The sequence below is a fragment of the Pituophis catenifer genome, unplaced genomic scaffold (assembly GCF_029215685.1).
Source record: "Pituophis catenifer annectens isolate HBS135680 unplaced genomic scaffold, rPitCat1.0.hap2 SCAF_1, whole genome shotgun sequence".
NCBI lineage: Eukaryota > Metazoa > Chordata > Lepidosauria > Squamata > Colubridae > Pituophis > Pituophis catenifer.
In genome coordinates, this window is record NW_027256881.1 from 162,917,698 (window position 1) to 162,943,786 (window position 26,089).

The window sequence follows — 26,089 nt, forward strand, 5'->3', positions numbered from 1 at the left end:
TGTACACAGTTATTTTAGTGGTATCTGGATGCAGTGAAACGTATTTTATTCATTATGAAACCTAAAAAGAATTCTGATGAAAAGCATCATTTCAAAACAATGACACTTTAATTGTTGCTATTAAACAGTGATGTAATTTTAGATCTATGTTTTGTTAGTTCCTTAAACCTGCCAGTGGTCTTTTCAGCACGCTAACACATCTTTTTCCCCCATCGTTTATTTTATCTTTAAACCTTGCTGCAAACTCAGTATCTCACAGCCTCTACTCTCGTTGTTATATTTTTTCTAATATTCTATATTAGAATATTATGCCAATATTTTATATCCTATTCTTACTAAGACAGTAAAATGTTAAGAGGATAGATGAAGGTAACAAGAAAGAAAAGTGAAAAAGAGAACACTAATAATATTAAACTTCAAGTAATTGCTATCTTTTTTTACCACTGTAAAACTGATGGCTGGTTAAGAAATAGTTTTTGCAAAGAAGCTCGAGTCTCAGTTTCAGATATATGAAGATGAGAAGCAATATTATCAAATTTTGAAAGTAAATTAGGCCAAATATTTTAGTTAGTATTTTATTTATACACACGCACACACATACATACATACATACATACATACATACATACATACATACTCTTATTTAAACAAGCCCTTAGATTCTCAGGCTATGGGTTATAGTGGGCAAAGGACCTCTTTTAGAATGTTTGATATATTAGTCTGCCATTCTTTTCCCCCATTTTCGTTTTTAAACTACACAATTACTGTTAGTCATGGCAGTCTATAAATACCTGGATACATACCTACATATATACATATCTGGAAAAGTCCATGGGTGTCAAGTTTATAAGAGAAATTCAAAAATGAGACTGAGAAAAAAAAATGAACTTACAGGAGCTATCTTATCAGTTAAGAGGGGGTGGAAGGGAGGGAAAAAAAGGAGTTGGGTTTTTCAAGACTACTTACTCTCATAAAACTCTGGGCTTGAAAAATGTGCACTAGAAGAAAGATCAAACCTAAGCTCTTTCTGCAAATTGAAAATGTCTCCATTTAAATAGCTGCTGAATAAAAAATATATAAACATAATAGGGTAGGTAAAAACTATTTGTAAGGTCTTGCCTCTCCAATCATCCCAGAATTTGGATGTGAATTTTTTTCCTTGTGCTCTATTTTTCTAACTTCAGCTACATATGTTCATATACAGGTAGTCCTCAACGTACAACCACAATTGAGCCCAGAATTTATGTTGCTAAAGTGAGAAATTTGTTAAGTGAGTTTTGTCTCATCTGAATTTTACTAATCCAATACCAAATACTATCACCTGGAAAGAGAGGGCTCATCTCCCTCAGTTTTCGTTTAATATGACTGTAAACATTGCTGCTGAAAGGCTGGATAGAATTTAAAATCACCTAAAGTGTTCCTTGCTTTGCTGATCTTTTAATATCTAAACAGGTACTTTCTTCTTTCCAGTTGTTACTTCTATCTTATTCTCCTCCGATTTTCTATTCCTTCTTCCGTTTAACCTCTTCCTAGGACATCTCTATCTTGGCTTTTCTTTTACTATTACTGCTTTAGGGAAGGAGTAGTATTCACATATCTGTGAAAAATGTATGGTTTTTATAGTATAGGCAGATAGAGAAAAGGATTTTACAGGAAACTAATTTTAATCAGTAATATTTTGAGTTTGTTATAGCACTGCCTTTTCTTTGCAGTATAATTTCTTGCACACAAATGTCATTTATTGTGGAGAGAGAAATCTCAAGAACTTGGCAATGTTTATAATTTTTTTTCTGTTCATCTATCTCCCAGGTAAAATTCAGATTATGATGAGCCTAATAATAATAATTTTATTTCTATACCCCCCTTCTCCCGAAGGACTCAGGGCGGTGTACAACCTATTTAAAAACACAGGCAAACGTTGAGAATGAAGCCTGTATTCCTCTGTCCTGTTAAATATCACTGATCTCAAAACTCAGCACTATCAGGGTGGGCGTTTATTTACATGTCTGTTTGGTCTCCTGAGCATCTTTTCCAAGCCATCAAGCTGTTTCACTCCTCTTGGGACCTCGTTTGGCACCCACTCGTTTTCCAAGAGGAAATAAGGGCGACAGCTTTTAAAACGGGAAAGGCTCGGTTGGTAATTTTATTTTATTTAGATCATTTTATTTTCGATGTAACACACAAGCTCTTGGGGGGGCGGGGGGAGAAATCCAGCCATGAGTCCCCAAAATATGATTCCCTTAATCCAAGGAGCAATCGAGAGGTAGAGGCCACGAATTTCCTTCTTTGCACGGAAAAGAAGATGGCAACCTACGGGCCACTCAAAAGGAGCTGGACTGACGGCCCTCTCTCCTCTTCCCTGACCCAGCTCTCACTTGCTGCCCCACGCCTCACCCCACTCCCACCCTCCGCCCCCAGGCGAGAGCTACCGCTGCGGGGCGAACTGACCTGTCAGGAGCCTGGGGGGCGGCGGCGGCGGCGGCGAGAGTCTCAGATTCCCCCGCGGACTCGGAGCTGTCGTCCGTCTGGCTTGAGGGGCCAGTTCCCATTTTCCGGGAGGGACTGGTCGACGCCATGTTCGACGCCTCCAGCCACATAGAGGTTCCCCCGAGAGCCTTAGACGCTGCTGCAGAAAAGCCCGGCCACTACCGTAGCCGCCTTCCTCAAAGCATCCCCGCCCGTCTCCCAAACCGCGGGAAAATGCTTCGCGCCCCTCCCCCAGACGTCACTTCTGGTGAAGCGCTCCGGCTGAGGCTGCCGTAGAGATACATCGACGGACGCGGCTCGCACTCAGCCGAGGCTTCCTGGGCGCCGAGCGCTGGGCTGGTTTTCACGGGCTTAACGGTTGAACTGTATTTCTACCTATGATCATGATTTATCATTTATAGCTTTTATGTACACTGAGAGCTTATGCACCGAAGACAAATCATACTTGGCCAATAAAGAATATTCGATTTTCCAGCCTGGCACCCACCGACCTTGTGCCAAACTGGCCACATTTTCTCGGAGTGACAAGTGAATCCGAGTTATAACTCTCAAAGTTTCTATCTCTGCAACATTTTCGGAACAGGGAAGGAGGGAAACAGTGAATCCAACCCGTTCTTGCGTAGGCAAAGCCGACGCTTCATGCAATGTCGCTTAAGAGGCTCGGCACAAAGGAAGGGGGAAGGCGACCACCCTGGAAGAACAGGCGGGTCTCAAAAGTTGCTTTGAACAGCAGGAGTGTTTGCTGCTACCCTTTTCTAGCCCTTCTGCTGGAGTCCCGGAGGCTCCCTAATGGGAGCCAATAACCACTGACATGGTTTAGTGACTGCTTTTGTACTGAACAGTAGATGTTGTGATATTCACGCCAACAATTACTGCTGTCGACGTCGACCCCTTTCGCTAGGTTTGCTGGGCGGAAGCTGGTGTCCTTGTGCTCTCCATGCAAGACTTGTTGCGACTTGGTCAACTAGGTTGGTTCTATGGAAATCATAATCCACCGATCTTCAGCTAACTACTTTTATCAATATTTCTCATGATCCCAAATCAAAGTGAATAAATGTTCGCGCAGAAGTAGTCAGAATTTAAAACTTAATTCAAATCGAAAATTACAATAATTTAAAGGGTTACACAATGTGTTAACCACATAATTTTTATATTTGTAGTCCACCTTTATTACTTTTACAAATAATTCAAGAAGGCAAATATACACACTTTTCTCCCCCTGTTTTCCCAAAAATAACCCTGTGAGGTGGGTTGGGCTGAGAGAGAGAGAGAGGCACAAAGTCATCTATAGCCAAAGCAGGACTTAAAATCCAGGAGTTTGGATGGAGGGTTCTTTAAATCTGACATAGTTGCTCAAACCTATTTTTCAAACCAATATATTTTCATTATATAACCTACAAATTCCAAAGATCACTAACTAGCATGCTTCAATAATCTTCTCACAAGTTTTTGGAGGCCTGATATAGAAAAGTTCCCTATGAGCTAAAACTTTGCCTCTGCAGATGAGGCTATTGAAACTACAGCTCATATCTTACACTATATTTCTTATGAGGCTCATAAGATTTGTCTAATAAATTACCTGACAAATTCTGATCTTTTTATGTACAATCAGATCAGTGATTTAGTTATCAGATCAGTGACTGTTTCCTTGAACAACCAAAATCTATTATACAGCCTGTAAAATTAGTCATACCTTGACTAACACTACAAATTCCAACATTCTTATCCTGTTTTGTGTTTTTATTATTTTTAACTTTCTATCTGGGCCATAATAAACTCTACATTTGGATTTTGTTCTCCTTTGTTCAGTTCTTCAGAACACTTTTCCATGCTAATACAGATAGTCCTCACTTATTTTTTAAAAAAACAATTTTATATTTTTCAAGACACATAAACATACATTTTTTCTGAATAGAGTATTGACCAAATCAAAATTCATACAGCTTATTTTCTCCAAATTTACTATATATATTTCAATTTCTGCCAATGTATTCTATTTTCTCCTTTTCTCTAATTTTTATTTACTATATAATATATAATCAATATTACAATCCACCCTAACCTCCTTATTTTAGCCTATTTCATCTTACTTCTCCCTTTATCACATCTATTTTCCAAAGTTTTTTATTCTATTGAAACCCTTTATTTTAAACACAGTCATTTAATCATTTAATTTTTCACAATTACTTTCCTAAGGTGGACCAGTTTATCATATCATAATTCCTTATTAATCATTTTACCATTTTAACTATATATTTCTTTGAATTTATTTTACATCACCTTTATCTAATAATTAGTCATTTTACCATTTTAGCAAAAACAGTACACTTCTTCACATTTGTTATTCTAATTTCATTTAACTTTCCATCTCTTAAACCCCTCCTAAATATATCATTTAATATAATCACCAATATTACTCCTAATACCATTATTAATAAGATGATTACTATTTATATATCATATTATCCTTCTTCCAGACCTCTCTTCCATTTCAATTTCATTCAAAATTTCCTTCCTAAATAAATTCTTATATCAAACCATTTAAATTCAATTTTACAATCCCAATAACCATTTTCTCCTGTCTTACTACCTTATCCATTATTTTACCCTTTTAAGCATAAATTTCTTTATATTTGTTTTACATCATTTCTATCTAAAAATTAACTTTTTTTATCATTTTACCAGAAACAATACAATTCTTCACATTTGTTTTTATAACCCTCGTTTTGAGTAAACCTAACTTCCATTTCAAATTCATTCCAACTTTCCCCTTCAAATAATTCATTTTGTATAATTCAATTTTTACTGTCCTGATATTAATACAATTCCTTTGCGCTTTCAGAGTTAGAAAATATATTTCATCTTATTCATATAATATGATCACCAATATTACTTCTAACACAATTATTGATAAAAACTATTATTATACTTATATATAATTTCCCCTTCTAAATAAATCATTTTATATCAAACCAATTATATTGTCATTTAAGTTTCAATCTTTTAATCCCTTCTAAATGTATCATTTTATACCAAATATATTCCATCTTAATCAAATCATATAATCACCAATATTAATCCTAATACCATTGTTAATACATTTGTTACTTTACATATATATCGTATTACCCTTCCTCCTATCCATTAATTACTCCCTTTAACCGTTTTCTCCTGGTCCATCTAGTATACCACCCATTTTCTTTTTTTTCTTTTCCTTCTTTTTACAATTATCCTATCTTTTATCCTTTTCTCCTCTCAACTTCCTTGTTTCCCCATTGTTAATCCCAATGTAATCATTCAATTTTTCCCCTCTGGATTTTCTATTTTTAACATTGTTAATCCCAATGTAATCATTAAAAAAAAATTGCTCGCCTTGATTGCCCTCTATTCCCCACTGATCTATTCCCCTTTTTTCCTCTTACCTTACTCATTCCCCCATTGTTAGTCTGTCTCTTTTGTTTCTTTCTGACCTCTCTATTTTTAGCACTGTCAATCCCAGTGTAATCATTGAAACTGTTATTCACTCTCTTTTTTTCATTGCTACTCCCAATGTAATCATTTAGTTTTTCATCAGTGTCTTTATCATCAGTGTTATTTTCTTGCTTCTCATTAATAGCTTGTTCATCCCGTTGAATATACTCCGGAAAAATTCTTGATTTTTTTCTGTCCAAATCAAATGATAAAACATACCATTTTAACCACCTCAATTAGTTCTTGCCACATTTTGACATTCTAGTTGCTTTTTAACTCCAATTTAAAGTTTGTTATTTTCCACGTCTTGTATTATCAATATCAAGTTACTGAGAAGACAAACAAATGCTCCTTACAAATTCTCACGGCTCAAGGACCCAGTAAATTTCCCATATTTAAAGTGTTCACTGTAGTACTTTTTTTTTTCTGCCAGTAGATGGCTCTCTAGAATCCATCAGTTCCAAATCAACAATTTAACAAAGTATCCAGTTTTGTGTATTAAATCCAATTAACTTTCCCTTCTAATTTTTTTTGCTTTCCAATTTCCAACTTTACATTCCAGTTCAAGTCTAATTTAAAATCCTTAATAGGGCTTTTCTATTGTGGGTTTTTCTTTATTCTTTAATCTTCCTTTAAGGTTCAAAATTTTTCTTGAAGTTTATATCCAATCCTATTCCAAAAGTATTTTCTTTTGAGTTTCTTTTTCTTATAATAAATTTAGTCTCTCCAAATTCAGTATCCACATTTAAAGTTTAAACATCAAACTCCATTTTGGGCTTTCGTGTTTTTTACTTCCGCTTTCTCTCTTCTCTGTCAATTAACCTCCCCTGACACTATTTAGCTGCTATTTCCATGCCAGGATAACTTTTAACAGCTTCCAATTTTTTTTCTTTATTACCTGTGAGTTGGCCAATCACTCACCTGGTACCAATACGCTGTCCAAATATCCGCTCCTGTACAATTCTTATTCCGGATGCCCCAGCTTCATGGCAGATACAATGGCCGCCCCCCCCCCCCCCGCCATCGGATCAAAGAGTTTTCTCTGGTTTTCCGAGGAACTTGCCTGTTCCTCTTAGCCATCCGAGATGCCTCTCCTTCTTCGCCGTCCCTACAGGATGGTTCTGGTCCCGAAAGACCCCTCCGACAGCAGTTCGTCTGGCTGGGTTTCGCCAGACTCATTACAGCCTGGTATTTTCCCAACCAGTCTCATCCTGACACTTCTGGTCTTACTTATTGAGTACCTTATCCAGGACCTTCAAAGTTTTTTTTTTTAAATCAAGTTTTATTGATTTCCCCCCCCCCCCATTTTCACCCACATATTTTATGAGCAGAGTATTGGCCATATCATAACTTATACAATTTAACATATTCAAATACATTTTACGCAGTTACAATTTTTGCCAAAATTTCCTTTTTCCATTTTTTAATCATGTCTTAATATTTATATGCTTATTTATATAAACATCTTTATTCGCCCTCAAATTCTAATTTTTCTGTTTTAACTCATATTTATTCTCTTTTATTTTTTAATAACTCATTCTTTATCCTAGTGCATTTATGCATGTTCAGGGTTGCCTTTCTTCCATTTCATCTTTTTTATTGTACAGCAATCTTTCTTCTCAATCTCTTCCATCTCCCTCCCTTCTTTCTACTTTCTTTTTCCCTCTTCTCCTACTCCTTCTCTACTTCCCCTTCCTTTCTCCCTCTCCTCCTCTCTTTCTCCCTTTCTAACCCTCTCTCCTACTTATTTCCCTTCCTTCCTCCCCTTTCCTTTCTTTCCATTCCTCTCTCTTCTTCCTCCCTTCCATCCCTCTACTCCTCTTTCGTCTCTATTGCTGTATCTATTTTCTATTTTCCACTATGGTGTCCAGGCAACCTTGACTTTTCTTTCATTTATTTTCTCAAAATTCCCCTTATCTTTTAATTATTAACAATGTATTTCAACTTATTCCATTTTTATCTTAAATCCTTTACTAATATAACCTTCCAATAACCTTAACAATATATTTCTTCTATTTTATTTCTTACATGTATTGTTTTATTCTTACTTGCATCATTTATTAACATTTCCATTTTATTCAATTTTACATTTCAATTTTCCCCTTAATTTCAATTAATTCTTTTGTTACTATTATTTCGCTCGAATTTGTACATCTTCCAAAAACAAAATATATAGTCCATTCTGTCTTTCACATTGCATCTACTGATCTATTTTACCTTAGTGTATTTCTTCTTTTTTACTTACTCACATTTCATTTTATCTTTACTTATATCTGTTACAATAATCTGTATCTTCCTTCTAAATTGCTTTTTACATGATATCTAAAGTTAACATCCTTCTCTTCAACTAGCATATTAATCTTTTAAATTCCTTTTTACTATGTCCTATTTTCTTTTAATTTCTCCATAATTCCATTTCTTGACACTTTCCTCCCTTTCTCCCATTCCCTTGCCTTCTTCTCGTTTTTCTTTCCCATTTCTTTCTCTTCTCTTTCTTTTTGAGATGTATTCCCCCTTATCCATTTTTATTCTATCACTATTAATCCCAGTGTGATCATCTTTTTTATTCTATCACTGTTAATCCCAGTGTAATCATATTTTTTATTCTATCACTGTTAATCCCAGTGTAATCATTTTATTTTGTCACTGTTAATCCCAGTGTAATGATCTGTATCTTTATTTTCATTTATTTCCTTCCCAATTCTCCAAGTTATCAATTTAAAAGGCAAGGATTTTTAAGTTTATTATTCCTTTACATATAATTCATATTCAAAGTCCATGTAGTGTCTCTTTTTTCTTTTTTTTTCTTTCCAGATAGTGTCCAATTCAAACGTTCCTTTGAGCCATTCCAATTTCAGTCTTTGTTCTCCCTGCTCTTCTTGCAATCACGTTCTAGTTATATAAACAAAACACTCCTACAGTACTTCCAGAATTTTCTCATGATTATATAAATAAGCTTCGTACGATACTTTCTTTCCACCAGCAGATGTCTCTCTCCAATTCACAAATCCTCCAGCCACAAAATATCCCTTTGTAAATCCACAAAAATGATTATTTCCTCTTCTCCAAATTAAATCCTTTTGTTGTTTAAAGAATACTTCTCTATCTCCTTTTTTCTTGTCTTGTTTTAATTTCATCCAAATCCAGTTTTAAGTCCTGGTGAAAGGTTCCTTTTAAGGCTTTAGTTTTAGTTTTAAAATTCCTTTTCTTCCTTCGCTTAGATTCCCAAGTGCCAATTAGTCGTTGGGACTTCTTTCAAGCTTTTAAAAGTTTTTTCTTTACCTTTGAGTTGGCCAATTACTTACCCAGTAACAATACTCTGTTCATTCTCCACTCCTGCTCACATCTTAATCCGGTTGCCCCAGCTTGTAGCGGACATAATGGCCGCCTCCCCCACCGTCAGCTCAAAGAGCTGTCTCCGACCTTCCGAGGAGCTTGCTTGCTCCTCTTTAGTCTTTTGAGTTGCCTCTCTCTCTCCCCCGTCCCTCCAAGACAGTTCCGGTCCGAAGACTCCCCCGACAGCGGTTTGTCTGGCTGGGTTTTCACGAAGCCCATCGGAGCTTCACTATTTTCCAGCCAGTATCACCACGACGCTTCCGGTTCCTGACCTTCAAAGTTATTGTGGAAAAATAATTTTGTAACCAATGCCCACATTTACGACCTTCACCCCATTCCTTTGTCATATGATTACCATTACAATCAATACAAATTTTTCTGTGCCTACCTTGGGTTTTTTTCCCCGTTGCAGAGTGGAGAAATTAGGGATTACAAGAGAATAAGCATGCGCACTGAGGAATACACAACAAAAGCAATGCACTGTCATTGCCAGCTGGAAGCACTCTATTCAAACATATTCCCAGTGTGCACTTGCTTCCTTCTCTTGTAATTCTTTTCTCTCCAATCTCTTCACTCTTTGGAGTGGGTGGGGGAAAAGCCCACCTTTTGCATCTCTCCTGTGCCTGACTTGTTTCCTCCACCTTGCATGCAGAGAGATTGCCAGAGAACGGATTTCAAGAAAAATCCATTCTTTGCTTCTTAAATAAACATTTAAATGATAAACCCCTAGTTAAAAAAAACAAAAAAAACCCAATACTTTAACATTTACTTTTTTTTTAAAGTGTTTCATTTCTACTCTAAATCACTATTACAAATAAATTTAAATAATTCCAAGACTTAGTAACCTAGTAATTATAAAAATTTAACTCCAGTAATTTCTAAAATACAATTCTTAAACACACAGTTCATGTAAAAAAACTTAGCAAAAACATTTACACAAACAGATTTTTATTTATTTTCTTTTGCATACATTTAGTTTATATACAGGTCAATAACATGAAATTACTGCTGGAGTTTGTACAGCAGACACCTATATTAGCACAGCCAATTTGAAGTGAATTTAAGTGTGACTGGAAACACAACAAATTCCATCTTTCTTATAAAATATTTCTTAATGAGCTGTAATCAGTAATAGTACTAATACACTGTTAAAAACCTCAAAAGTTGCAACTGATCTATACATTTTTTAGCTTTTAACTAGAATTATTTTATAGAATTTTTTGGTAATATTGGATGCACAATTTATCTCTTGATAGTTCAGGATTTATTATGTGAAATACACTAACAATATACAGCTTCTATTCCAGCATAAAAAATAACATTATACTTCAAAATATGACAAAGATGTTTCATGAGATTACGTAATTGGATTACTTAATCCAATTACAAGCTATATAGGCTTGTCTATTCTTTACATAAATGATTATAAAAAGAAATCACTGCATATAATAGAAATGATAAACTGAAGTATCTTAATTTTTGTTACAGTAGCATTCCTTATTCTTCGCAAATAAGCGTTTCCATCACAAATCTGTTCTCAAAATGTCGAATTATCCGGCAGTTACCTGCTTCACGCTTGTGAATACCTATTATGGGAGAATGAATAAAATATTAAGTAATTTTATAAAGAAACTATACATTGTCTTGTATGGAAAAATATGCATTGAAAAAACACTGTATATTTTGTTAAGTATGTAGAGCAGCTCTCCCATTTAAGGTCTAAATTAGTCTCTTGAATACAAGAAAACTCTGCAAAGAAACAGTGACCTTATTCTGTACTGAAATGACAGGCCGTATGGGAATTCAGGTAATCCTCATTTGATAATCACTCACTCAGTGACCATTTGAAGTTCTAATGGAGCTGAATAATTGGTGTTTACAACCAGTCCTAAAAGTTTTGGTCATCAAGGCACTCCATAGTCATATAGTTGCAATTTGGGTATTTGGCAATCAGTTGACATTTACAACAGTTGAGGTGTCCTGCAGTGACATGACTACCATTTGCGACCTTTCCTGCCATCTTGGCAAAAGCAAAGTCCATGGAGAAGCCAGCAGAGAAGGTTGTAAGTCGCTTTTCTCAAGGTGCTCCGCTATGAGATCCCAGGGATCTTTCACTCTGTAGTATGTGCTCACACTACAGCACTCCCTCCCACATACATAGCTGTACTCAGTCAGCACCGCAATACCTTGACCACAGTCCACACATACTCATACAATGTCACAGAATCTCCTATTATTAACAATGGGAAGACAGGTGAGCCTAAAAAAGAGCATTATGGGTTTTCTTTTTTTTTTTTAAGCACTGTTCTCAACAGGAAGTATATCCAAATTTTTCCATCTGCTATCTTCACTGGTTTCTTATTTTAAGTGTGTATTGAAATTTGTAGAAAGATACTAAGTTTAAGTTTGTATTATGAAGAGGTTCTATCAGTTTCCATTCACTGCACAGATTCACTGGACTCTTGAGTGGACAAAAGATGCATGAATTTATATCTGTGTAATTGGGAATAAGCCTCATGGAGCACTGTGGACTCTGCTTTGAAGTTGCATAGCACACCCTTCAGACTCTCTTTATCTCACAGAGAGAGATCAAATAAATAACTTGATTTAAATAATTTAAATATGTAATCAAATCTTCAATTTTAATTTCAGGTTTATTCACTATACTTTCCTAAGAAATACTGTAAAATAAGGCATTCTATCTAAATATACTGGACATTTTCAAACTTCCAATGAAATACTTTTAAATACGTTTAAATGTCATTAATGTTGGTAAGTTAACCACATGCTTAATTTATCAAAGTAGTAGTACATAACTTTAGGTTTGCCAAACATTTGTGGGAAAAATGTACAAAAATGTTTTAATACATGAAAGTAATATTAGTAAAATTAATACACCACTATACCAAATAATTTAGCCACAGGTATAGCATCATTTCTTCTTATAATAGAGTATATTCATAATTTATTCAGAACCGTTTTTTTCCAACCAGAACATTGTGCTAAGCATAAAATTACTGACATTGCAATCTGATGTGAAATATTCAAAGGCAAAAAAATCTGTTTTAAAGCTTTGCATATATTAAATATGCACATCTGTAATATTAAAAATTAGGTGCTATAAGAGGCATGGATATTTTTAGGAACATTTTTATAATATAAGTAAATCCTCATGTAAAATCCGCTTATTAGCCACTCTCTCATGTTATAATGGTACACCAAGTTGTAGCCTTCCCAGAATCACATGATCACATTTGGTGACTTACTCACAATTATGATGCTGCAACATCCCATGGACCTGTGATCACCACCTATGACCGTCTCTGCTGGCTTTCAACATGCAGTCAATCGGAAATTTGCAAGTCATTTGCAAGAGGTTGCAAATGGGTAAATGCAGGATGCTGCAATCACACAGAACTCGCCAAATTCCAGCAACTGTTGTCACAGATCAACATGGTCACACAATGTCATGACTTATGACCATATTGCTTAGTGATGGTGTTCCTGATCCCAATTAGCATTGGTAAGAGAAGACTGCATGTACCAGATTTTATTACAATGCAGCAGAATATATACAGACTGAAATATTAGTTTTGCATAGTTTCATGTGGAAACAAAACATTAATTAAGGCTATCTTTATTATCTCATCTATGTTTATACCATACCTTTCAGTACTTCCTTGCGCTGCAATTTGTAAGTCTCTTTATCACGACAAAGGTGATAAATGAAAAAACCCAGTTGATCCACATTTTCAATGCGGTCAGTGACTATCATCTGCTCATGAATCAAGTATGACTGTGGCAAGTATGTTCCAGCCTACATGAATTAATAGAATCATGGAAGAGTTTAAAAAAATATTAAATATGTTGCATTCATTTTCATTTAACTTCTTTATTATTAATTCAATTTATATTATATCTATAATTTTGCCTCTGAAGAATATGGATCTTAAGAAACAGAAAGAAAGTAGCCTACTTCCTACTTTTTCAAGAGATCATAGTTTAAATCATGGACTGAAAACCAATAATCCCCATACACAAGTCAGTAAAATATTTTTTGCCAGAGAAGTTTGTCTTTTAAAAAATACTTCCAGGATGCCAACTGATTTTTAAAATCCAAATGGCATACCATTAAGCTATTCAAGGTCAATATTTTGGGTATACTACTGCTATATGGTACTCAAATGTGTAAGAAGATGTCCAACCTGTACTCTTTCCAAGCTGTTTCTAAAAATAGCAAAATAAAGAGCACAGCTCAGGGCCCATGGCAAAACTACAATACTTAGGGTCTCAAGAAGATAAATTCTTTGGGATGATCCCTGTGGTTCATTTTAGCCCTGAAGAATAGATTTGTATTACCCTGCAAAGACAAATTATGATCTGTCAATATTAGCTTTACATTATTTACTTTAGGCTCACAAAAATCTGAGCAGAACTCTAAAGGAAGGTCTGTAACTTATATCATCTAGTCAGTCAAGGCTCAAATCACCCATGTCTATAATAAAATTCTCCCATCTTCCTTGACTCTCCCTGAGTATTTTTTCTTTTATGATCATGCATGCTTCATATAAGAGACTTTTTTTCCTCTGACCCAATTATGCATCCAAAAGGGTGACAATTTAAAGTTATTTCAATTGTTCAAATGAAAATGTTATTTATTATTTCAAGTACAAATATTGAATCTATATTCCATATTTTATTAAAATGTCCACTCTACACACAATGGCAATTAAAACATATAACTCCAATTCGTCACTTTAAAGGAAATCAGTACTCTCCTTGTAATGAGGAGAGTACTGATTTCCTTTAAAGTGACCAATTTCTCTATGGCACTGGCAAAATTATTACCTGTAGCTTTAGCCCATGGGAAGCAGTTGGTGCCTTTTTTATAGTTTTGGTCACCTTTTATGTAATTTATGTATATTAATTTTTTAAACTTGTCTGTTTGATGTTTGTTCGACCATAAGTAAAGAACAAATTGCAAAGATCTGGTTTTGTTCGGAGGGGTTATTACTAAATGGGTTTAGTGTAAGGTAGTAAAAATGTTAATATAAATACCATAATGGGATAAAACTAGGTTCACAGTCATTCTAATCAACTGGGACATAAATTAGCTTAATAAAGATAAGGATTACTGAATACATAAAAAAACCTATTTTAATCTTACTTTGATGTTGATCAGCAGTTCTAAGAAGTTTTTAGGTGGCATAACAATTGACGTATTCAGAGGAATGACATAGCACTTATTCAGGCTGAGGTCAAGATAAGCTGTAAGTCTCTAATAAAGAAATGTTATGAATCTCTTAATAGTATTAGAATATGTAACATTGTATATGACTTAGTGTAGTATACTGCTCTTTCAAAGACAAAAATTTAAATACTTCAGGTATCATTTATTCCATTTCAGTCTCTAGTTATTAAAACATTATTTTCTGATAACAAGAAAAAAAGAGAATTAGCTTAACTTCTGGAAAGTATTCCAGAATAGTTTTCTACCTCATATGTTCCAGATACATTTAAAACAGTAAATACAGATCAAAATAATACATGATAGGTATATAACAGAATAACAGAGTTGAAAGGGACCTTGGAGATCTTCTAGTCCAATACCCTGGTCAAGCAGGAGATCCTAGAGAAGACAGACAAAGGTCTGTCTAGTCCAGTGGTTCCCAACCTTTTTTTGGCTATGCCCCACCTAAGCATCTTTAAAATCCTGATGATTCCCCCTCCCCATATCACATATAATTCTTACTATTCAAAAAGTGAACTCCTACTCATGCATAACCAAGCCATTAACTTGGTTTAAACAAGGCTCCAATTGCCCCCATTAAAAATCAAAGTGCCCCCCTGTGAGGCGTGGGGCCCACGTTGGGAACCACTGGTCTAGTCTCTTCTTAAAAACCTTCTGGAGGCAAACCATTACACTGATAAATTCTTCTATCAGGAAATTTTTCCTTAGTTCTAGGTTGCTTCACTCCTTGATTAATTTCCATTCGTTGTTTCTTGTCCTGCCTTCTGGTGCTTTGGATAATAGCTTGACTCCCTTTTCTTTGTGGCAGCTCCTCAAATATTGGAACACTGCTATCATGTCACCCCTAGATATTTTTTCACTAGACATACCCGATTCCTGCAACCGTTCTTCATATGTTTTAGTCTACAGCTCTCTAATCCTCTTTATTCTTCTCTGCCCTCTTTCCAGCGCCTCAACATCTTTTTTATATTGTGGCAACCAAAACTGGATGCAGTAATTCAAGTATGGTCTTACCAAGGCATTGTAAAGCAGTACTAAGACTTCATGTGATCTTGATTCTATCTCTCTGTAATGCAGCCGAAGATTGCATTGACTTTTTTGGTGGCTGCAGCACACTACTGGCTCATATTTGAGTAGTTGTTTACTAGGATTCCAAGATCAATCTCACAGTTGCTGCTATTGAGCTAGTTTTCACCTATTCTACACCTGTACAATTGGTTTTTTTTGCCTAAGCGTAAAACCTTACTTTTCTCACAATTGAATTTCATTTTGTTAGATAGGGCCCAGAATTCAAGTTTGGCAAGATCCTTCTGGATCTTGAGTCTGTCTTCTGGGGTGTTGGCTATTCCTGCCAGCTTAGTGTCATCTGCAAATTTGATAAGTTCCCTTTCTATTCTCTCATGTGGATCATTTATAAAGATATTGAAGAGCATGGGCCTAAGACAGAACCTTGGGGTACCCTACTTACTGTCTTCCATGTACATGTAGTTCCATTAAGGATTACACATTGAGTGCAGTTTGTCAGCCAGTTACAAATCCATCTTGTGATGATGCTGTCTATCCCACATTTTTCTAACTTACTAAGAAGTAGGCTGTGGTCTATTCTGTCAAATATCTTACTGAAATTTAAAAATATCATGTCCACAGTATTCTTGTGGTCCACTAATTTAGTCACTTTTTCAAATAATGAAATAAGATTTGTTCGGCATGTTTATGACAAACCCATGTTGACTTGGTTATAACTTTGCTTGCTTCTAGGTGTTCTCAGATCTGTTGCTTGATTATCTTTTCCCCTTTTTTGAAGATGAGAACCATGTCAGCTCTTTTACAGTCTTCTGGTATTTCCCCCGTGCTCCAGGATCTTTGAAAGATATGATTCAGTGATTCTGAATCACATCCGCCAGCTCCTTCTGAACTCTGGGATATAATCCATTTGAATTTGAACTCGTCTAGAGTGGATAGGTGTTCTCTTATCATTTTCTTGCCTACTTTAATTTGTATTCCTAGTCTGTCTTTTACAGTTCTGGTTTTGGTAGATTGGGCTATTTTTATATTTTTTAATATTATTATATTAAAATTTTAGTGCAATATATCACAAGTAAAAGGTGGGAAAGAGTGTCCTTCGTAAACTCTAAATAGTATTAAATGTTTCAGCCTAAAATTAACCCAGAAAAGGCACATTGTTTTTAGAAGCTTGTATACAAGCAGTCTTTTGCTTGTTCTTACATCATTAAATTATTTCTTCACTTGTAACAACAGAGAATTCAGAACTCTGCAGGCTTTAATAGCAATACCACTTAAACTTATACAGCTTCACAGTGCTTTACAGCCCTCTCTAAGCCGTTTACAGAATCAGCATATTGCCCCCAACAATCTGGGTCCTCATTTTACCCACCTCGGAAGGATGGAAGGATGAGTCAACCCTGAGCCAGTTAGACTTGAACTATCGAACTGCTGGCAATCAGCAGTCAGCAGAATTAGCCTGCAATACTGCATTCTAACCACTGCACCACCACGGCTCTTTAAGCAATTTACGCAGTCCTTTTACTTCCTCCTTTACTTCTGGGACCTACCTTGGCTTTCTTTGTGCACTTAACAGTATATATACAAATATAACAAAGACACCAGAAGTAATCTGTAACTTCAAACTCCTTTCCCTGCAATTACAATGTTATTCAGAGCATTATTCCTTACCCTCTGAAAATCATGGACAATATCAGCTGGATCATTGTCAGCAAATTCTGGAACTGGCACACTAATGAACTCAACATCCTCCTCTTGAAGGATCTGGATACTTTCTTCAATTATCTGATAACGAGCTGAAGCAATTGTATCTGAGTCAGTTAGGGTTAAGCCATCCTCAATATACTTAATTCCACAGAAGTAAACATTTTCCTAAAAAACAAAGGTAATACACCTTAGCCAATGCAAAAGAAAGCAGAGTTCATGAATCTTGTAGCAATATATATCCATCCCCACCTCATCACTGCTAAATCTCAAATCCGGAATACTAGCCACTCTATTTTTAAGCTTATTAGATAATATTATAGTTTATTCAGAGCAGAATTTATCATCAGAGGAAGATTACTATCTATCATCTGAAAAGAGATATTGTAGTTTGAACTTACAACTTTTTGTACTGGCCAACCATTAAGTAATAATTACTACAAAACCTCAGGTTACCTTCATACAAATTTCATACATATTTGTTTAATTATTAAATGAACCACTGTTGACTACATTGGTGTTATTCGGATAAGCATAACCATTTTGGTTTTGGTTCAGACAACACAAAGAACAAAAATTAAAAATGAGAATCCATATTGTGGCTTACCACAAAGGTGAGCATTCTGTAGGCCACAAAAGATAACTAGGTTTTAAAATTGCATCAGCAAAATTTGCCAAAAAAGGCCTAACTTTCACTATATTTTTTTCAACTTTTAAGAATGAGAAAGGAGGTCCATTGAAAGACAAGCTATTTCCCACCAGTAAGCTATCTCCAAACAGCCAAAATTGCTGCTTTCAATTCAGTTCTTGCCCATTTTTGCCATTTGTGGGATTTTTAAAGGAAAATGATGATTAGGATTGATAGTATCAACTATCCAGAACATCTGCTGGTAAATAAGATAAAAACTACCAAGCCCCTTCAGAAATCACCCAGGCCTCTGAGTCAGACTATTTTGTATCCATCAATCTAAAATTGACCAGAGAATGACCAGTTGTTATTTGAAATTCTAGATAGCAGCAGCTGGAAATTCTGGTTGCCTTGGTAGACATAGAAATGATATTCTGAAATTCAGATCAACCACTAGCAATAATAACATGGCCAATAGAATCAGATTAAGATGGCACTGAGTAGCTTAATTTAACCAACCAACATTCTTCAGCAAGTCATATATATGCACTTTAACTTTATTATGGTGAATATTGTCTTTCTTTTGCTAATGTACAAGCAAACTATGAGCAAAATGAATCACAACTTATTTTTAGCTCTAGTCTAGACTAATTGTGTATGAAATCACGAAGAAACAAACTCTATTTTAGCCCAATGTGTTGTACAAACCAGCCCACGGTATTAGTTTGACTATATGCAGTATACCTAGAAAATTAGATTAATTCCATAAGGATGTTTAAATGAAGATGCCACCAGGCTGTTCAGATCGAATACTCAAGACCAAAGTGTCAAACTCACCATATCACATTGCCGTCACGTGACATACCATGACATTTTTCCCCTTCATGCTCAAAATAATTTTATATCCTGTAGTCTTCAATTAACTTTCCAACATTAGCCTGGTTTCCTATAGCTAGTTGATAAATACTGAGGTGGGTAGGCATAAACGAGGCCAATTCAATTAACCATAACCATTCCTTTAATTAGAACAAGTTAACAGCAACGGCTGGATCTCTACAACAACAACTAACTGAGGAACTAAAACAATTCTGTCAGGCTTTGACAGCTCTTAATATATTCAAGCTGTCAGCATCTTATCCAATGAGCGCTCTGCTCATTCCCGCCAAAAGAGCGCCCTCTCCTGGCGGTGGCTGACACGCATGCTCCAATCTGTCAGTACATAATACCAGTGAATTCAAAGTTCTTGTTAAACTGCACAGGGGTTTACAGCAAAGTAATGATACAGAAAAAATAATGCCCTAGCAAAGAGCCCAAACTGCTACATCCAGAGAAGTAACCTTTCTAGGCAAGAAAGAAGAACTAGTTAGCTAGCTGTCCTTCTGAATCTGGCTGACAAAGAGAGGCAGTAGATAACCTTTCTCCTATTGTAACACTTGGGAGAAAAAGGACAGAGGTCCTGGTCACTGTTAATTTCTCCTTAGGTTTTTTATCTAAGCTTTAAAAATAAAAGTGCTTGGAACTGAAAAATATGCTGCTCTGAGTGTCTGAAGGGAAGGCGAGATAAAACATCACAAATAAATAAAAACACTTTTCCTCTCTCTCTAATATAAAAACTGAACAGCTTACATTTTACCCATTACTTTAAACAATTTCCATTTTTGATATACAGTTAATATTTTATTCAGGTTAAATATATATTGAGAACATTTCCTCTGGAGACAACTAACAGTACATATATTTGCCATTTGCAACATTGCTAACTAAAATCAGTAAGAAACTTCAACAAGTTGAAAAACTTCTACCAATTGAAAACTAAGGAGATAATCTAGTGTTTAGATAATCTAGATTTTGTTTTCACAGCAGGAACACTGGCAAATATTTCCTATTATTAAGCTTAAATCCAAATGTATTTATGTAGTTTATGTTGTATTGGAGTTAATTTTCTCAAATTTAAAAATATTAAAAATGAATTTTATATTAAGACTTAAGCTGATAAGACAAGTTGGACAATTCCTAGTAAGTTAACAACAAAAACATTCAAAGCTTGGTCATATATTCATCTTACCTGAATTTGAAAATACTTGTACAGATAGGTACCGCCAAGGATTACAACAGCAAGCATAAAAGCTAATCCAAAACACATACACCAGCACCAAGCTCTTCTTTGTCCAAGAGGCACTTCTGCTGGATCCTAGAAAGCCACACAGAAAAAAGTAATCAATAGTGAGGTATATCCAGCTACATCAGTGGTGGGTTGCCCCCAGTTTGCAAGAACCGGTAGTAAAACCGGCGGGAGGCTCCTTCCACTGACCCAGACATCATCATAAGTGATCTGCACAGGCACGATGGAAACCGATAGTAAAGGTAAGTAGAACTCACCCTGAGCTACATCATGTAGGTATAATGTAATCCCCATTTGTGTCCATGCTATGTGAACAGGCTTCCTTTCCTATCTTCTTTTCTACCTTGAACAACCACCAAATCTTCCACGGAATCCCTGAACTCCCTTCTGGAGTGGCAGGTGGAATTCTAATTCAGAAGCTATTCCATCAGCAAAAAGAGGTTTCACTTATTTCTACCAAGGCCACACATCTAATTATTTTTTCCAGGCAGTTTTTAATTATTAAACAGAAATCTATTAAATTTACTCAATAAATATAAAATAAATTTATTAAATTATTAAACAGAAAGCACTTGTGTGAATGATGTTTGTTGACTTCAGTTCAGCATTTAATGCAATCATTCCTCGGCATCTAGTATACAAACTGGGCATTTTAGGCTTTAATACTCCTTTGTACAGCTGGATTATTGATTTTCTTACTGATAAATATGTGCGAGTTGGGACTAATATTTCTAACACCATTTTCTTGAGCACAGGTTTTCCTCAGGGCTGTGTCCCAAGTTCATCCTTTTTGACCCATGCCTATTGTGCTAGGTTTACCACTAACCATATTGTGAAGTATGTGGACAATAGAACAGTAGTGGGCCTTATTCAAGATGACAACATGGTTACTTACTGCAAGGAGGTAGAGGATTTAGTGAACTGGTATAACAAAAACAGCCTCATTTTAAACACAGAAGAAACTAAAGAGATCATTATCGATTTTAGAAAAGGCAGGTTCAGCATACCTCTACATATTAATGAGTCACCTGTGGAGGTAGTTAGCAGCATCAAGTTTCTGGGCGTGCAGTTATTGAGTAGGCTAGCTTGGTCGCACTGGTGAAAAGGGCACAGCAGCTGCATTTTCTACATCACATGAGAAAAGTTTATCTTCCTTCCCCTGTCCTTCCCACCTTCTATAGAGGGATGATCAAAAACATCCTGTCATATTGCATTATTTTCTGGTTTGAAAGTATTACTGCTTCAGACAGGAAGGTGGTGCAGAGAGTGGTGAGGATGACAGAAAAGATAATTGGTAGTTCACTTCCTTCTATCCAGAATATAGCATATAAGCAATGCTTGAGCAGACTCTGCGGGATTGTCTGGGACACTACATTCTCTTCACAACTGGTTTTCCTTGTTAGCTTCTGGGAGGAAGCTTCGTAGTATCCAAAGCAGAACATCTAGATTCAGTCACAGTTTTGTTCCATATAGCATCAACCTTGTGAACTCTCAAGTTTCCTTTTTCTGCTACATATTCAAAATGCACAGTGATTAATATATACTGCTCAAAAAAATAAAGGGAACACAAGCAGAAGACATCCGAGATCTGAATGAATGAAATAGCCTTATTAAATTTGTTCGTTACATACAGTAGTTTTGTGTTCCCTTTAGTTGTTTGAGCAGTGTATAAACTATTGTAACGAACGAAGTATTTAATAAAGCTATTTCATTCATTCAGATCTCGGATGTCTTCTGCTTGTGTTCCCTTTATTTTTTTGAGCAGTGTATATGTGTATGTGTGTATATTTGTATATATGTATGGTGCAAGTATATGTTTATATATGTATATAGCCTGTGTACATGTGCGTTATGCGTGAGTTTGGATAAATATACACTTTCTCTGGAGAGCAGGCAACAGAATTTCATTTTTAATGTGGGCCAGTGTAGTCACAGTAAAAAAAATGACAATAAAAAGTTATCTCTTATCTCTTAAATTGACCATAAAGTTTTCAGCACTTATGAAATCAAAACATTATAAGCATAAATGTGGAACAGAAGCACATAAGTCTTCACAATTATCTTTGAATAGCAACAATGTTGCTACTTGAATAATCCATGTCTTGATAACTGCTTAGATTAATATAATGCAGTATATAGAAGGCTGATCTGAAAGACAACCTGGAAACTTGAAACTTCAGTCAACATAAGAAGGTAAGCAAAAGAAATTACCAGAAGTACTCAGTATGATTACATTACACCAAGCATGTGTTTATTTCCAATTTCAACTTAATGTATCATTACTAACCAATAAAGTCCTTCATCTTTGGGGACAACAACATCTGAAGGAATCCAGTCCTCCCACTCACTCTTGTCAATTTTATGAAGAGACTAGATAATTTCAAAGTCACTTTTAGAATCAATTAACAATAAGTCTGGGTTTCCAACTCACATGAAAACCCACATGCACTTAGATGGCTATATGAAGGCTTATCTGTTACAGACATACATACTCAATGTGCAGATATCTACAGTGGCTGAGATACTCAAATTACGTGGACAGAAAATTGGGAGCACTCTAAATAATGGGTTATACTATACAGATCAATCTCAGACAGAATGAAAGAATTTTAAAATGTATCAGATGATGTAGATAACATCTTCAAGATCAGCTCCTAATATTGTAGATGCATCCATGCAAATTTCTTGGCATGCCATTGCTTTCCTCCAATTGTTTAATTTCCTAGTTAAACTAACAGCTCTGGAATTTCCTGGACTAACTACAGTTAGTCCTCAATTTACAACCACAATTGAGCCCAGAGTTTCTGTTGCTAAGCAAGACAATTGAGTTTTGCTCCATTTTATGACCTTTCTTGTCACAGCTGTTAAGTGAATCACTGCAGTTATTAAGCTAGTAACACAGTTAAGTGAATCTGATTTCCCCACTGACTTTGCTTTACAGGTCATAAAAGGTGAGAGGAAGAGAAAGAACAAGAGAAAGAACAAAAGAAAGAGAGAGAGAGAGAGAGGAAAGAAAGAAAGAAAGAAAGAAAGACAGACAGACAGACTTCTGTGCCACTGTCTCTCCTGTCATAACAATTACATGACTCTTTTTGTACTTACTTGCTAGATGTCTGTGAGCAAAAAAAAGTTTTCATAATTAATGTCACTACTGCTTTATTTAGAAGTCTATTATCTAATAGAATTTTCAAAATGCAACAACACATTTATACTTACTTTAAAAGTCAGCAGATGTTACATTATTCTTTATTAAAAGATATTGTAAACTAGTAACATGACATATACAATTGGAAATGTGCTTTTAAAATACACTTTGCATATGAAAATTATATGCACATTAAAAAAGATGCCATATAACAATGAAAGAACCAAAAAAAACCTCCCAAAAACATCAGTGGAAACCAGTGTCCTGAATGAACCTGAATCATGTAAGAAGTTTGCTATATCTCCCAGGCAAGGAGCTCCAATGAGAAAAATCTGCAATCAAGTGAGCAACCCCTGACAAAGAATTGGGACGGCTCTAAGACTGTCATAGTTAAGTTATGACAAGCACAAAGCTGGTTGCCCAAGGCAGCTTCTGAAGGGACCTGAAGCCTTGAAGTATCATCACCTCAGAACATTCCATTGCTACTGCCAGCCCTAACTGGGAAAGTTTGCACCGCATGGATGTACACAGTATGCCAACCAAATTTCTGTTCTTTTTCTAACAAGGAGAAAATCTTGAAAATTGGCTCCTGGATCTTGGTCACAAACAGATAGCCCTTCAACTGCATTTCTCCCCTGATCATTCAAATCTGTGTTGATATTATACAAAATACCTACACAGCACACCAAAATTAAATTAAGCCACATGGTCTTATTCATGCAAAGCAGATTAGTCTCTTCATTCACAAGAATTCTTGGATTGCTGCTCTTTCAGCAACACCATCAACAGGGAGAAAGCAATAGACCAATGTGACTGCCCAAGTACTGATGGACAGGCAAAATCCAAAGAAAAGAGATAGCTATTGCCTGAAGCCTCTTCTGACCTGTTGTCTCCTGAACAACAAATCTCTTTCAAAAATATAGAAGAAATCCTAGGAAATCCTTCCTAGGTTCCAGGAGTAAGTATCATGCCATTTTTAATCTCTTACCCATCAAGACTGACCCACAGTTTTTGGACTAATTTGAACTCCAAATGGTCACTGTTGCAACTCTCTTTACATCAGATGGTATACTTTAGGTTGATGTAAGTTATAGTATCTGGACAAAGGACAACCAAGTGTTTCAATGAATACTTTGTTCACAAACCCACACTTAATCAGCTCATTTAAAGAACTAAAAACTGCACACATATAGCATGCTATGCTTTGATAGTTTTAACAAATTTGATTTCTCCTTTTGGTTGATAAGCTTTTCAAGGTAGCCCAGATAAGAAGCAAGACAATGAATACTAGCTCTGTATTTATTGTAAAGTTAATTAACAGAATCCTGTAAGTCTGAAAGTACTTCTCCTGTCCCCTACTTTTACTCTCTCAAAAACTAGGGAGGATCCCTTCTGCGACCCTTTCTCCACCCCTCTTTTGAACTCAGATTTCTCTTATCAGACCACTGTCTAAGCTCCAGATCTTCCTCCTGTCTTCCATGGTCAGTCCCAAGGAACATTACAGGTTAAAATGTTGTATAGTACAAACCCAGCACATCTGGTTAGTTTATGGTTCAATGTACTGCATAGATCCAGATAATGAGTTATATAACAGGTATTGTATGATTAGTTATACTGGATCTGAACTGAACTGAACTGAAATCCAAAATCACAATCTTCAGACAAGCCATGCCTGAGTCAGTTTGGATGCCTGGCAACTAGACAAGTGCCTACAATTTTTATTATTGGTTTACTTTTGTCTTCTTCCTTGGGCTCAGGGAGTAACTGGAACAGGTTACCCAGAGAGGTGAACAAGAATACCAATTTTGAAATCAATTGCCATTGCCCTTTTATTGGTATCTGCATCCAGTGTCAAAATATGATATACTTTTTTTCCCCTAAATCCCATGTCAATCTAGTCTTGGGAGTTCCCTTTGATCTCCTAAGTACTAATGTTAGTACTAAGTACTAATCAGGCCCAACTATTTTAGGTTCAGAGCCCAAGCTCAGAAAAAGATGATGTTATGCAAAAGAAAAACGAAAGGCCTGCGCAACTGAGATAAAATATGCAAATATAAAGAGAGGCCCGCGATGTTTAAAGGCTGCTCACGCATCAGCCATTTTAGATTCATAAACTGATCTGCCAAAATTTAGGTAATATTTCACTTTCCCATAGTCGCGCTCCGAGGCAACTCTTCAAGCTAACGCACATTAAAAACCCATGAGAAATACACTCCTCTCGAAAGCCCCAGCCGGTTTAAAGCTACTTCCGGAGCCTCAGTAGGCCCTATATATGAGCGAACCCCCCCTCCACGCCCCAGTCCCTCCTTGTTGATCCCATCTTTCTCCTTCCAAACTCGGCGCTGCCCTTCTCGATTGATCTTTTAGGCCGCAGCTTGCAAGATAAACTGCTGCTCAGCGCCCGGGAAAACCGCCCGTTTCTGCTGCTGGCCCTCGGCAGGAGCACTTGCTGGCGCCGGACTCCTCCTCACCTTTGTGTCTGGGGGCAAGATGAGCACTTGGTTGCTGCAGCTGTTTTTTTCATTCTGCCCCACTTCCTCGTCCTCCTCCTTCTTGGCTGCGTCCTTCTGCGCCAAGGCCGAGTTAAACGAGACCTTCACCATGGCTGCAGAAAGCTCTCGGCTAAGGCTTCAGAAGGGATACAAAAAGTCAGGCTGCCGCGGCGAAGGTAGCCGATCGGGCTCCCGCCTCCTTCCCGCCGAGTCCCAGGAGCAGAACCGGTGCAGCTGAAGGTTCTGCGCGGCTTCCCTTCTCCTTCTCTATCGCCCTCAGGTACCGAGCCTGCCCGACCGAACAAGGGAAACCGAAAGGCAGGTAGAGGATTCGCTAGGGCGGGAGCCAGCCAGCCAGCCAGCCAGCCAACTCAGCGTCGACAGCCGGATCGAGCAGCCAACCCTCAGCCGCAAGGCAAGCGGGAACCAG

The 26,089-nt window shown here is 36.4% G+C and overlaps 2 protein-coding genes across 2 annotated transcripts in view; both read right to left on the bottom strand.

Annotated features, from left to right (window-relative positions):
- Window positions 1-2,603, bottom strand: part of RB1 (RB transcriptional corepressor 1) — a 58,994-nt gene extending 56,391 nt beyond the window's left edge. Inside the window, exon 1 of the mRNA XM_070933143.1 lies at window positions 2,449-2,603. Within this exon, the coding sequence (XP_070789244.1) occupies window positions 2,449-2,597 (149 nt within the window). The 5' untranslated portion in view covers window positions 2,598-2,603. The remainder of the gene's footprint in view (window positions 1-2,448) is intronic.
- Window positions 2,604-10,225: 7,622 nt separating this feature from the next.
- ITM2B (integral membrane protein 2B) lies at window positions 10,226-26,057 on the bottom strand. The gene is made up of 6 exons (XM_070933146.1): window positions 25,639-26,057; window positions 19,966-20,091; window positions 17,240-17,440; window positions 14,462-14,572; window positions 12,961-13,111; window positions 10,226-10,880 (listed from the first exon to the last, which is right to left on the bottom strand). Exons 1-6 carry the CDS (start codon window positions 25,768-25,770, stop codon window positions 10,792-10,794), a joined length of 810 nt encoding a protein of 269 aa, XP_070789247.1. The 5' UTR covers window positions 25,771-26,057; the 3' UTR covers window positions 10,226-10,791.
- Window positions 26,058-26,089: the final 32 nt, after the last annotated feature.

What these genes read in the sequence shown, in the direction of transcription:
- ITM2B (XM_070933146.1), bottom strand. Translation starts at nt 25,770, where the DNA reads ATGGTGAAGGTCTCGTTTAACTCGGCCTTGGCGCAGAAGGACGCAGCC. An exon ending in TTGTCCATGATTTTCAGAGG is followed by an intron (nt 14,573 to 17,239) that starts GTAAGGAATAAT and finishes TTTCTTTATTAG; the next exon opens with AGACTTACAGCTTATCTTGA. An exon ending in AACTGCTGATCAACATCAAA is followed by an intron (nt 13,112 to 14,461) that starts GTAAGATTAAAA and finishes TAATTCATGTAG; the next exon opens with GCTGGAACATACTTGCCACA.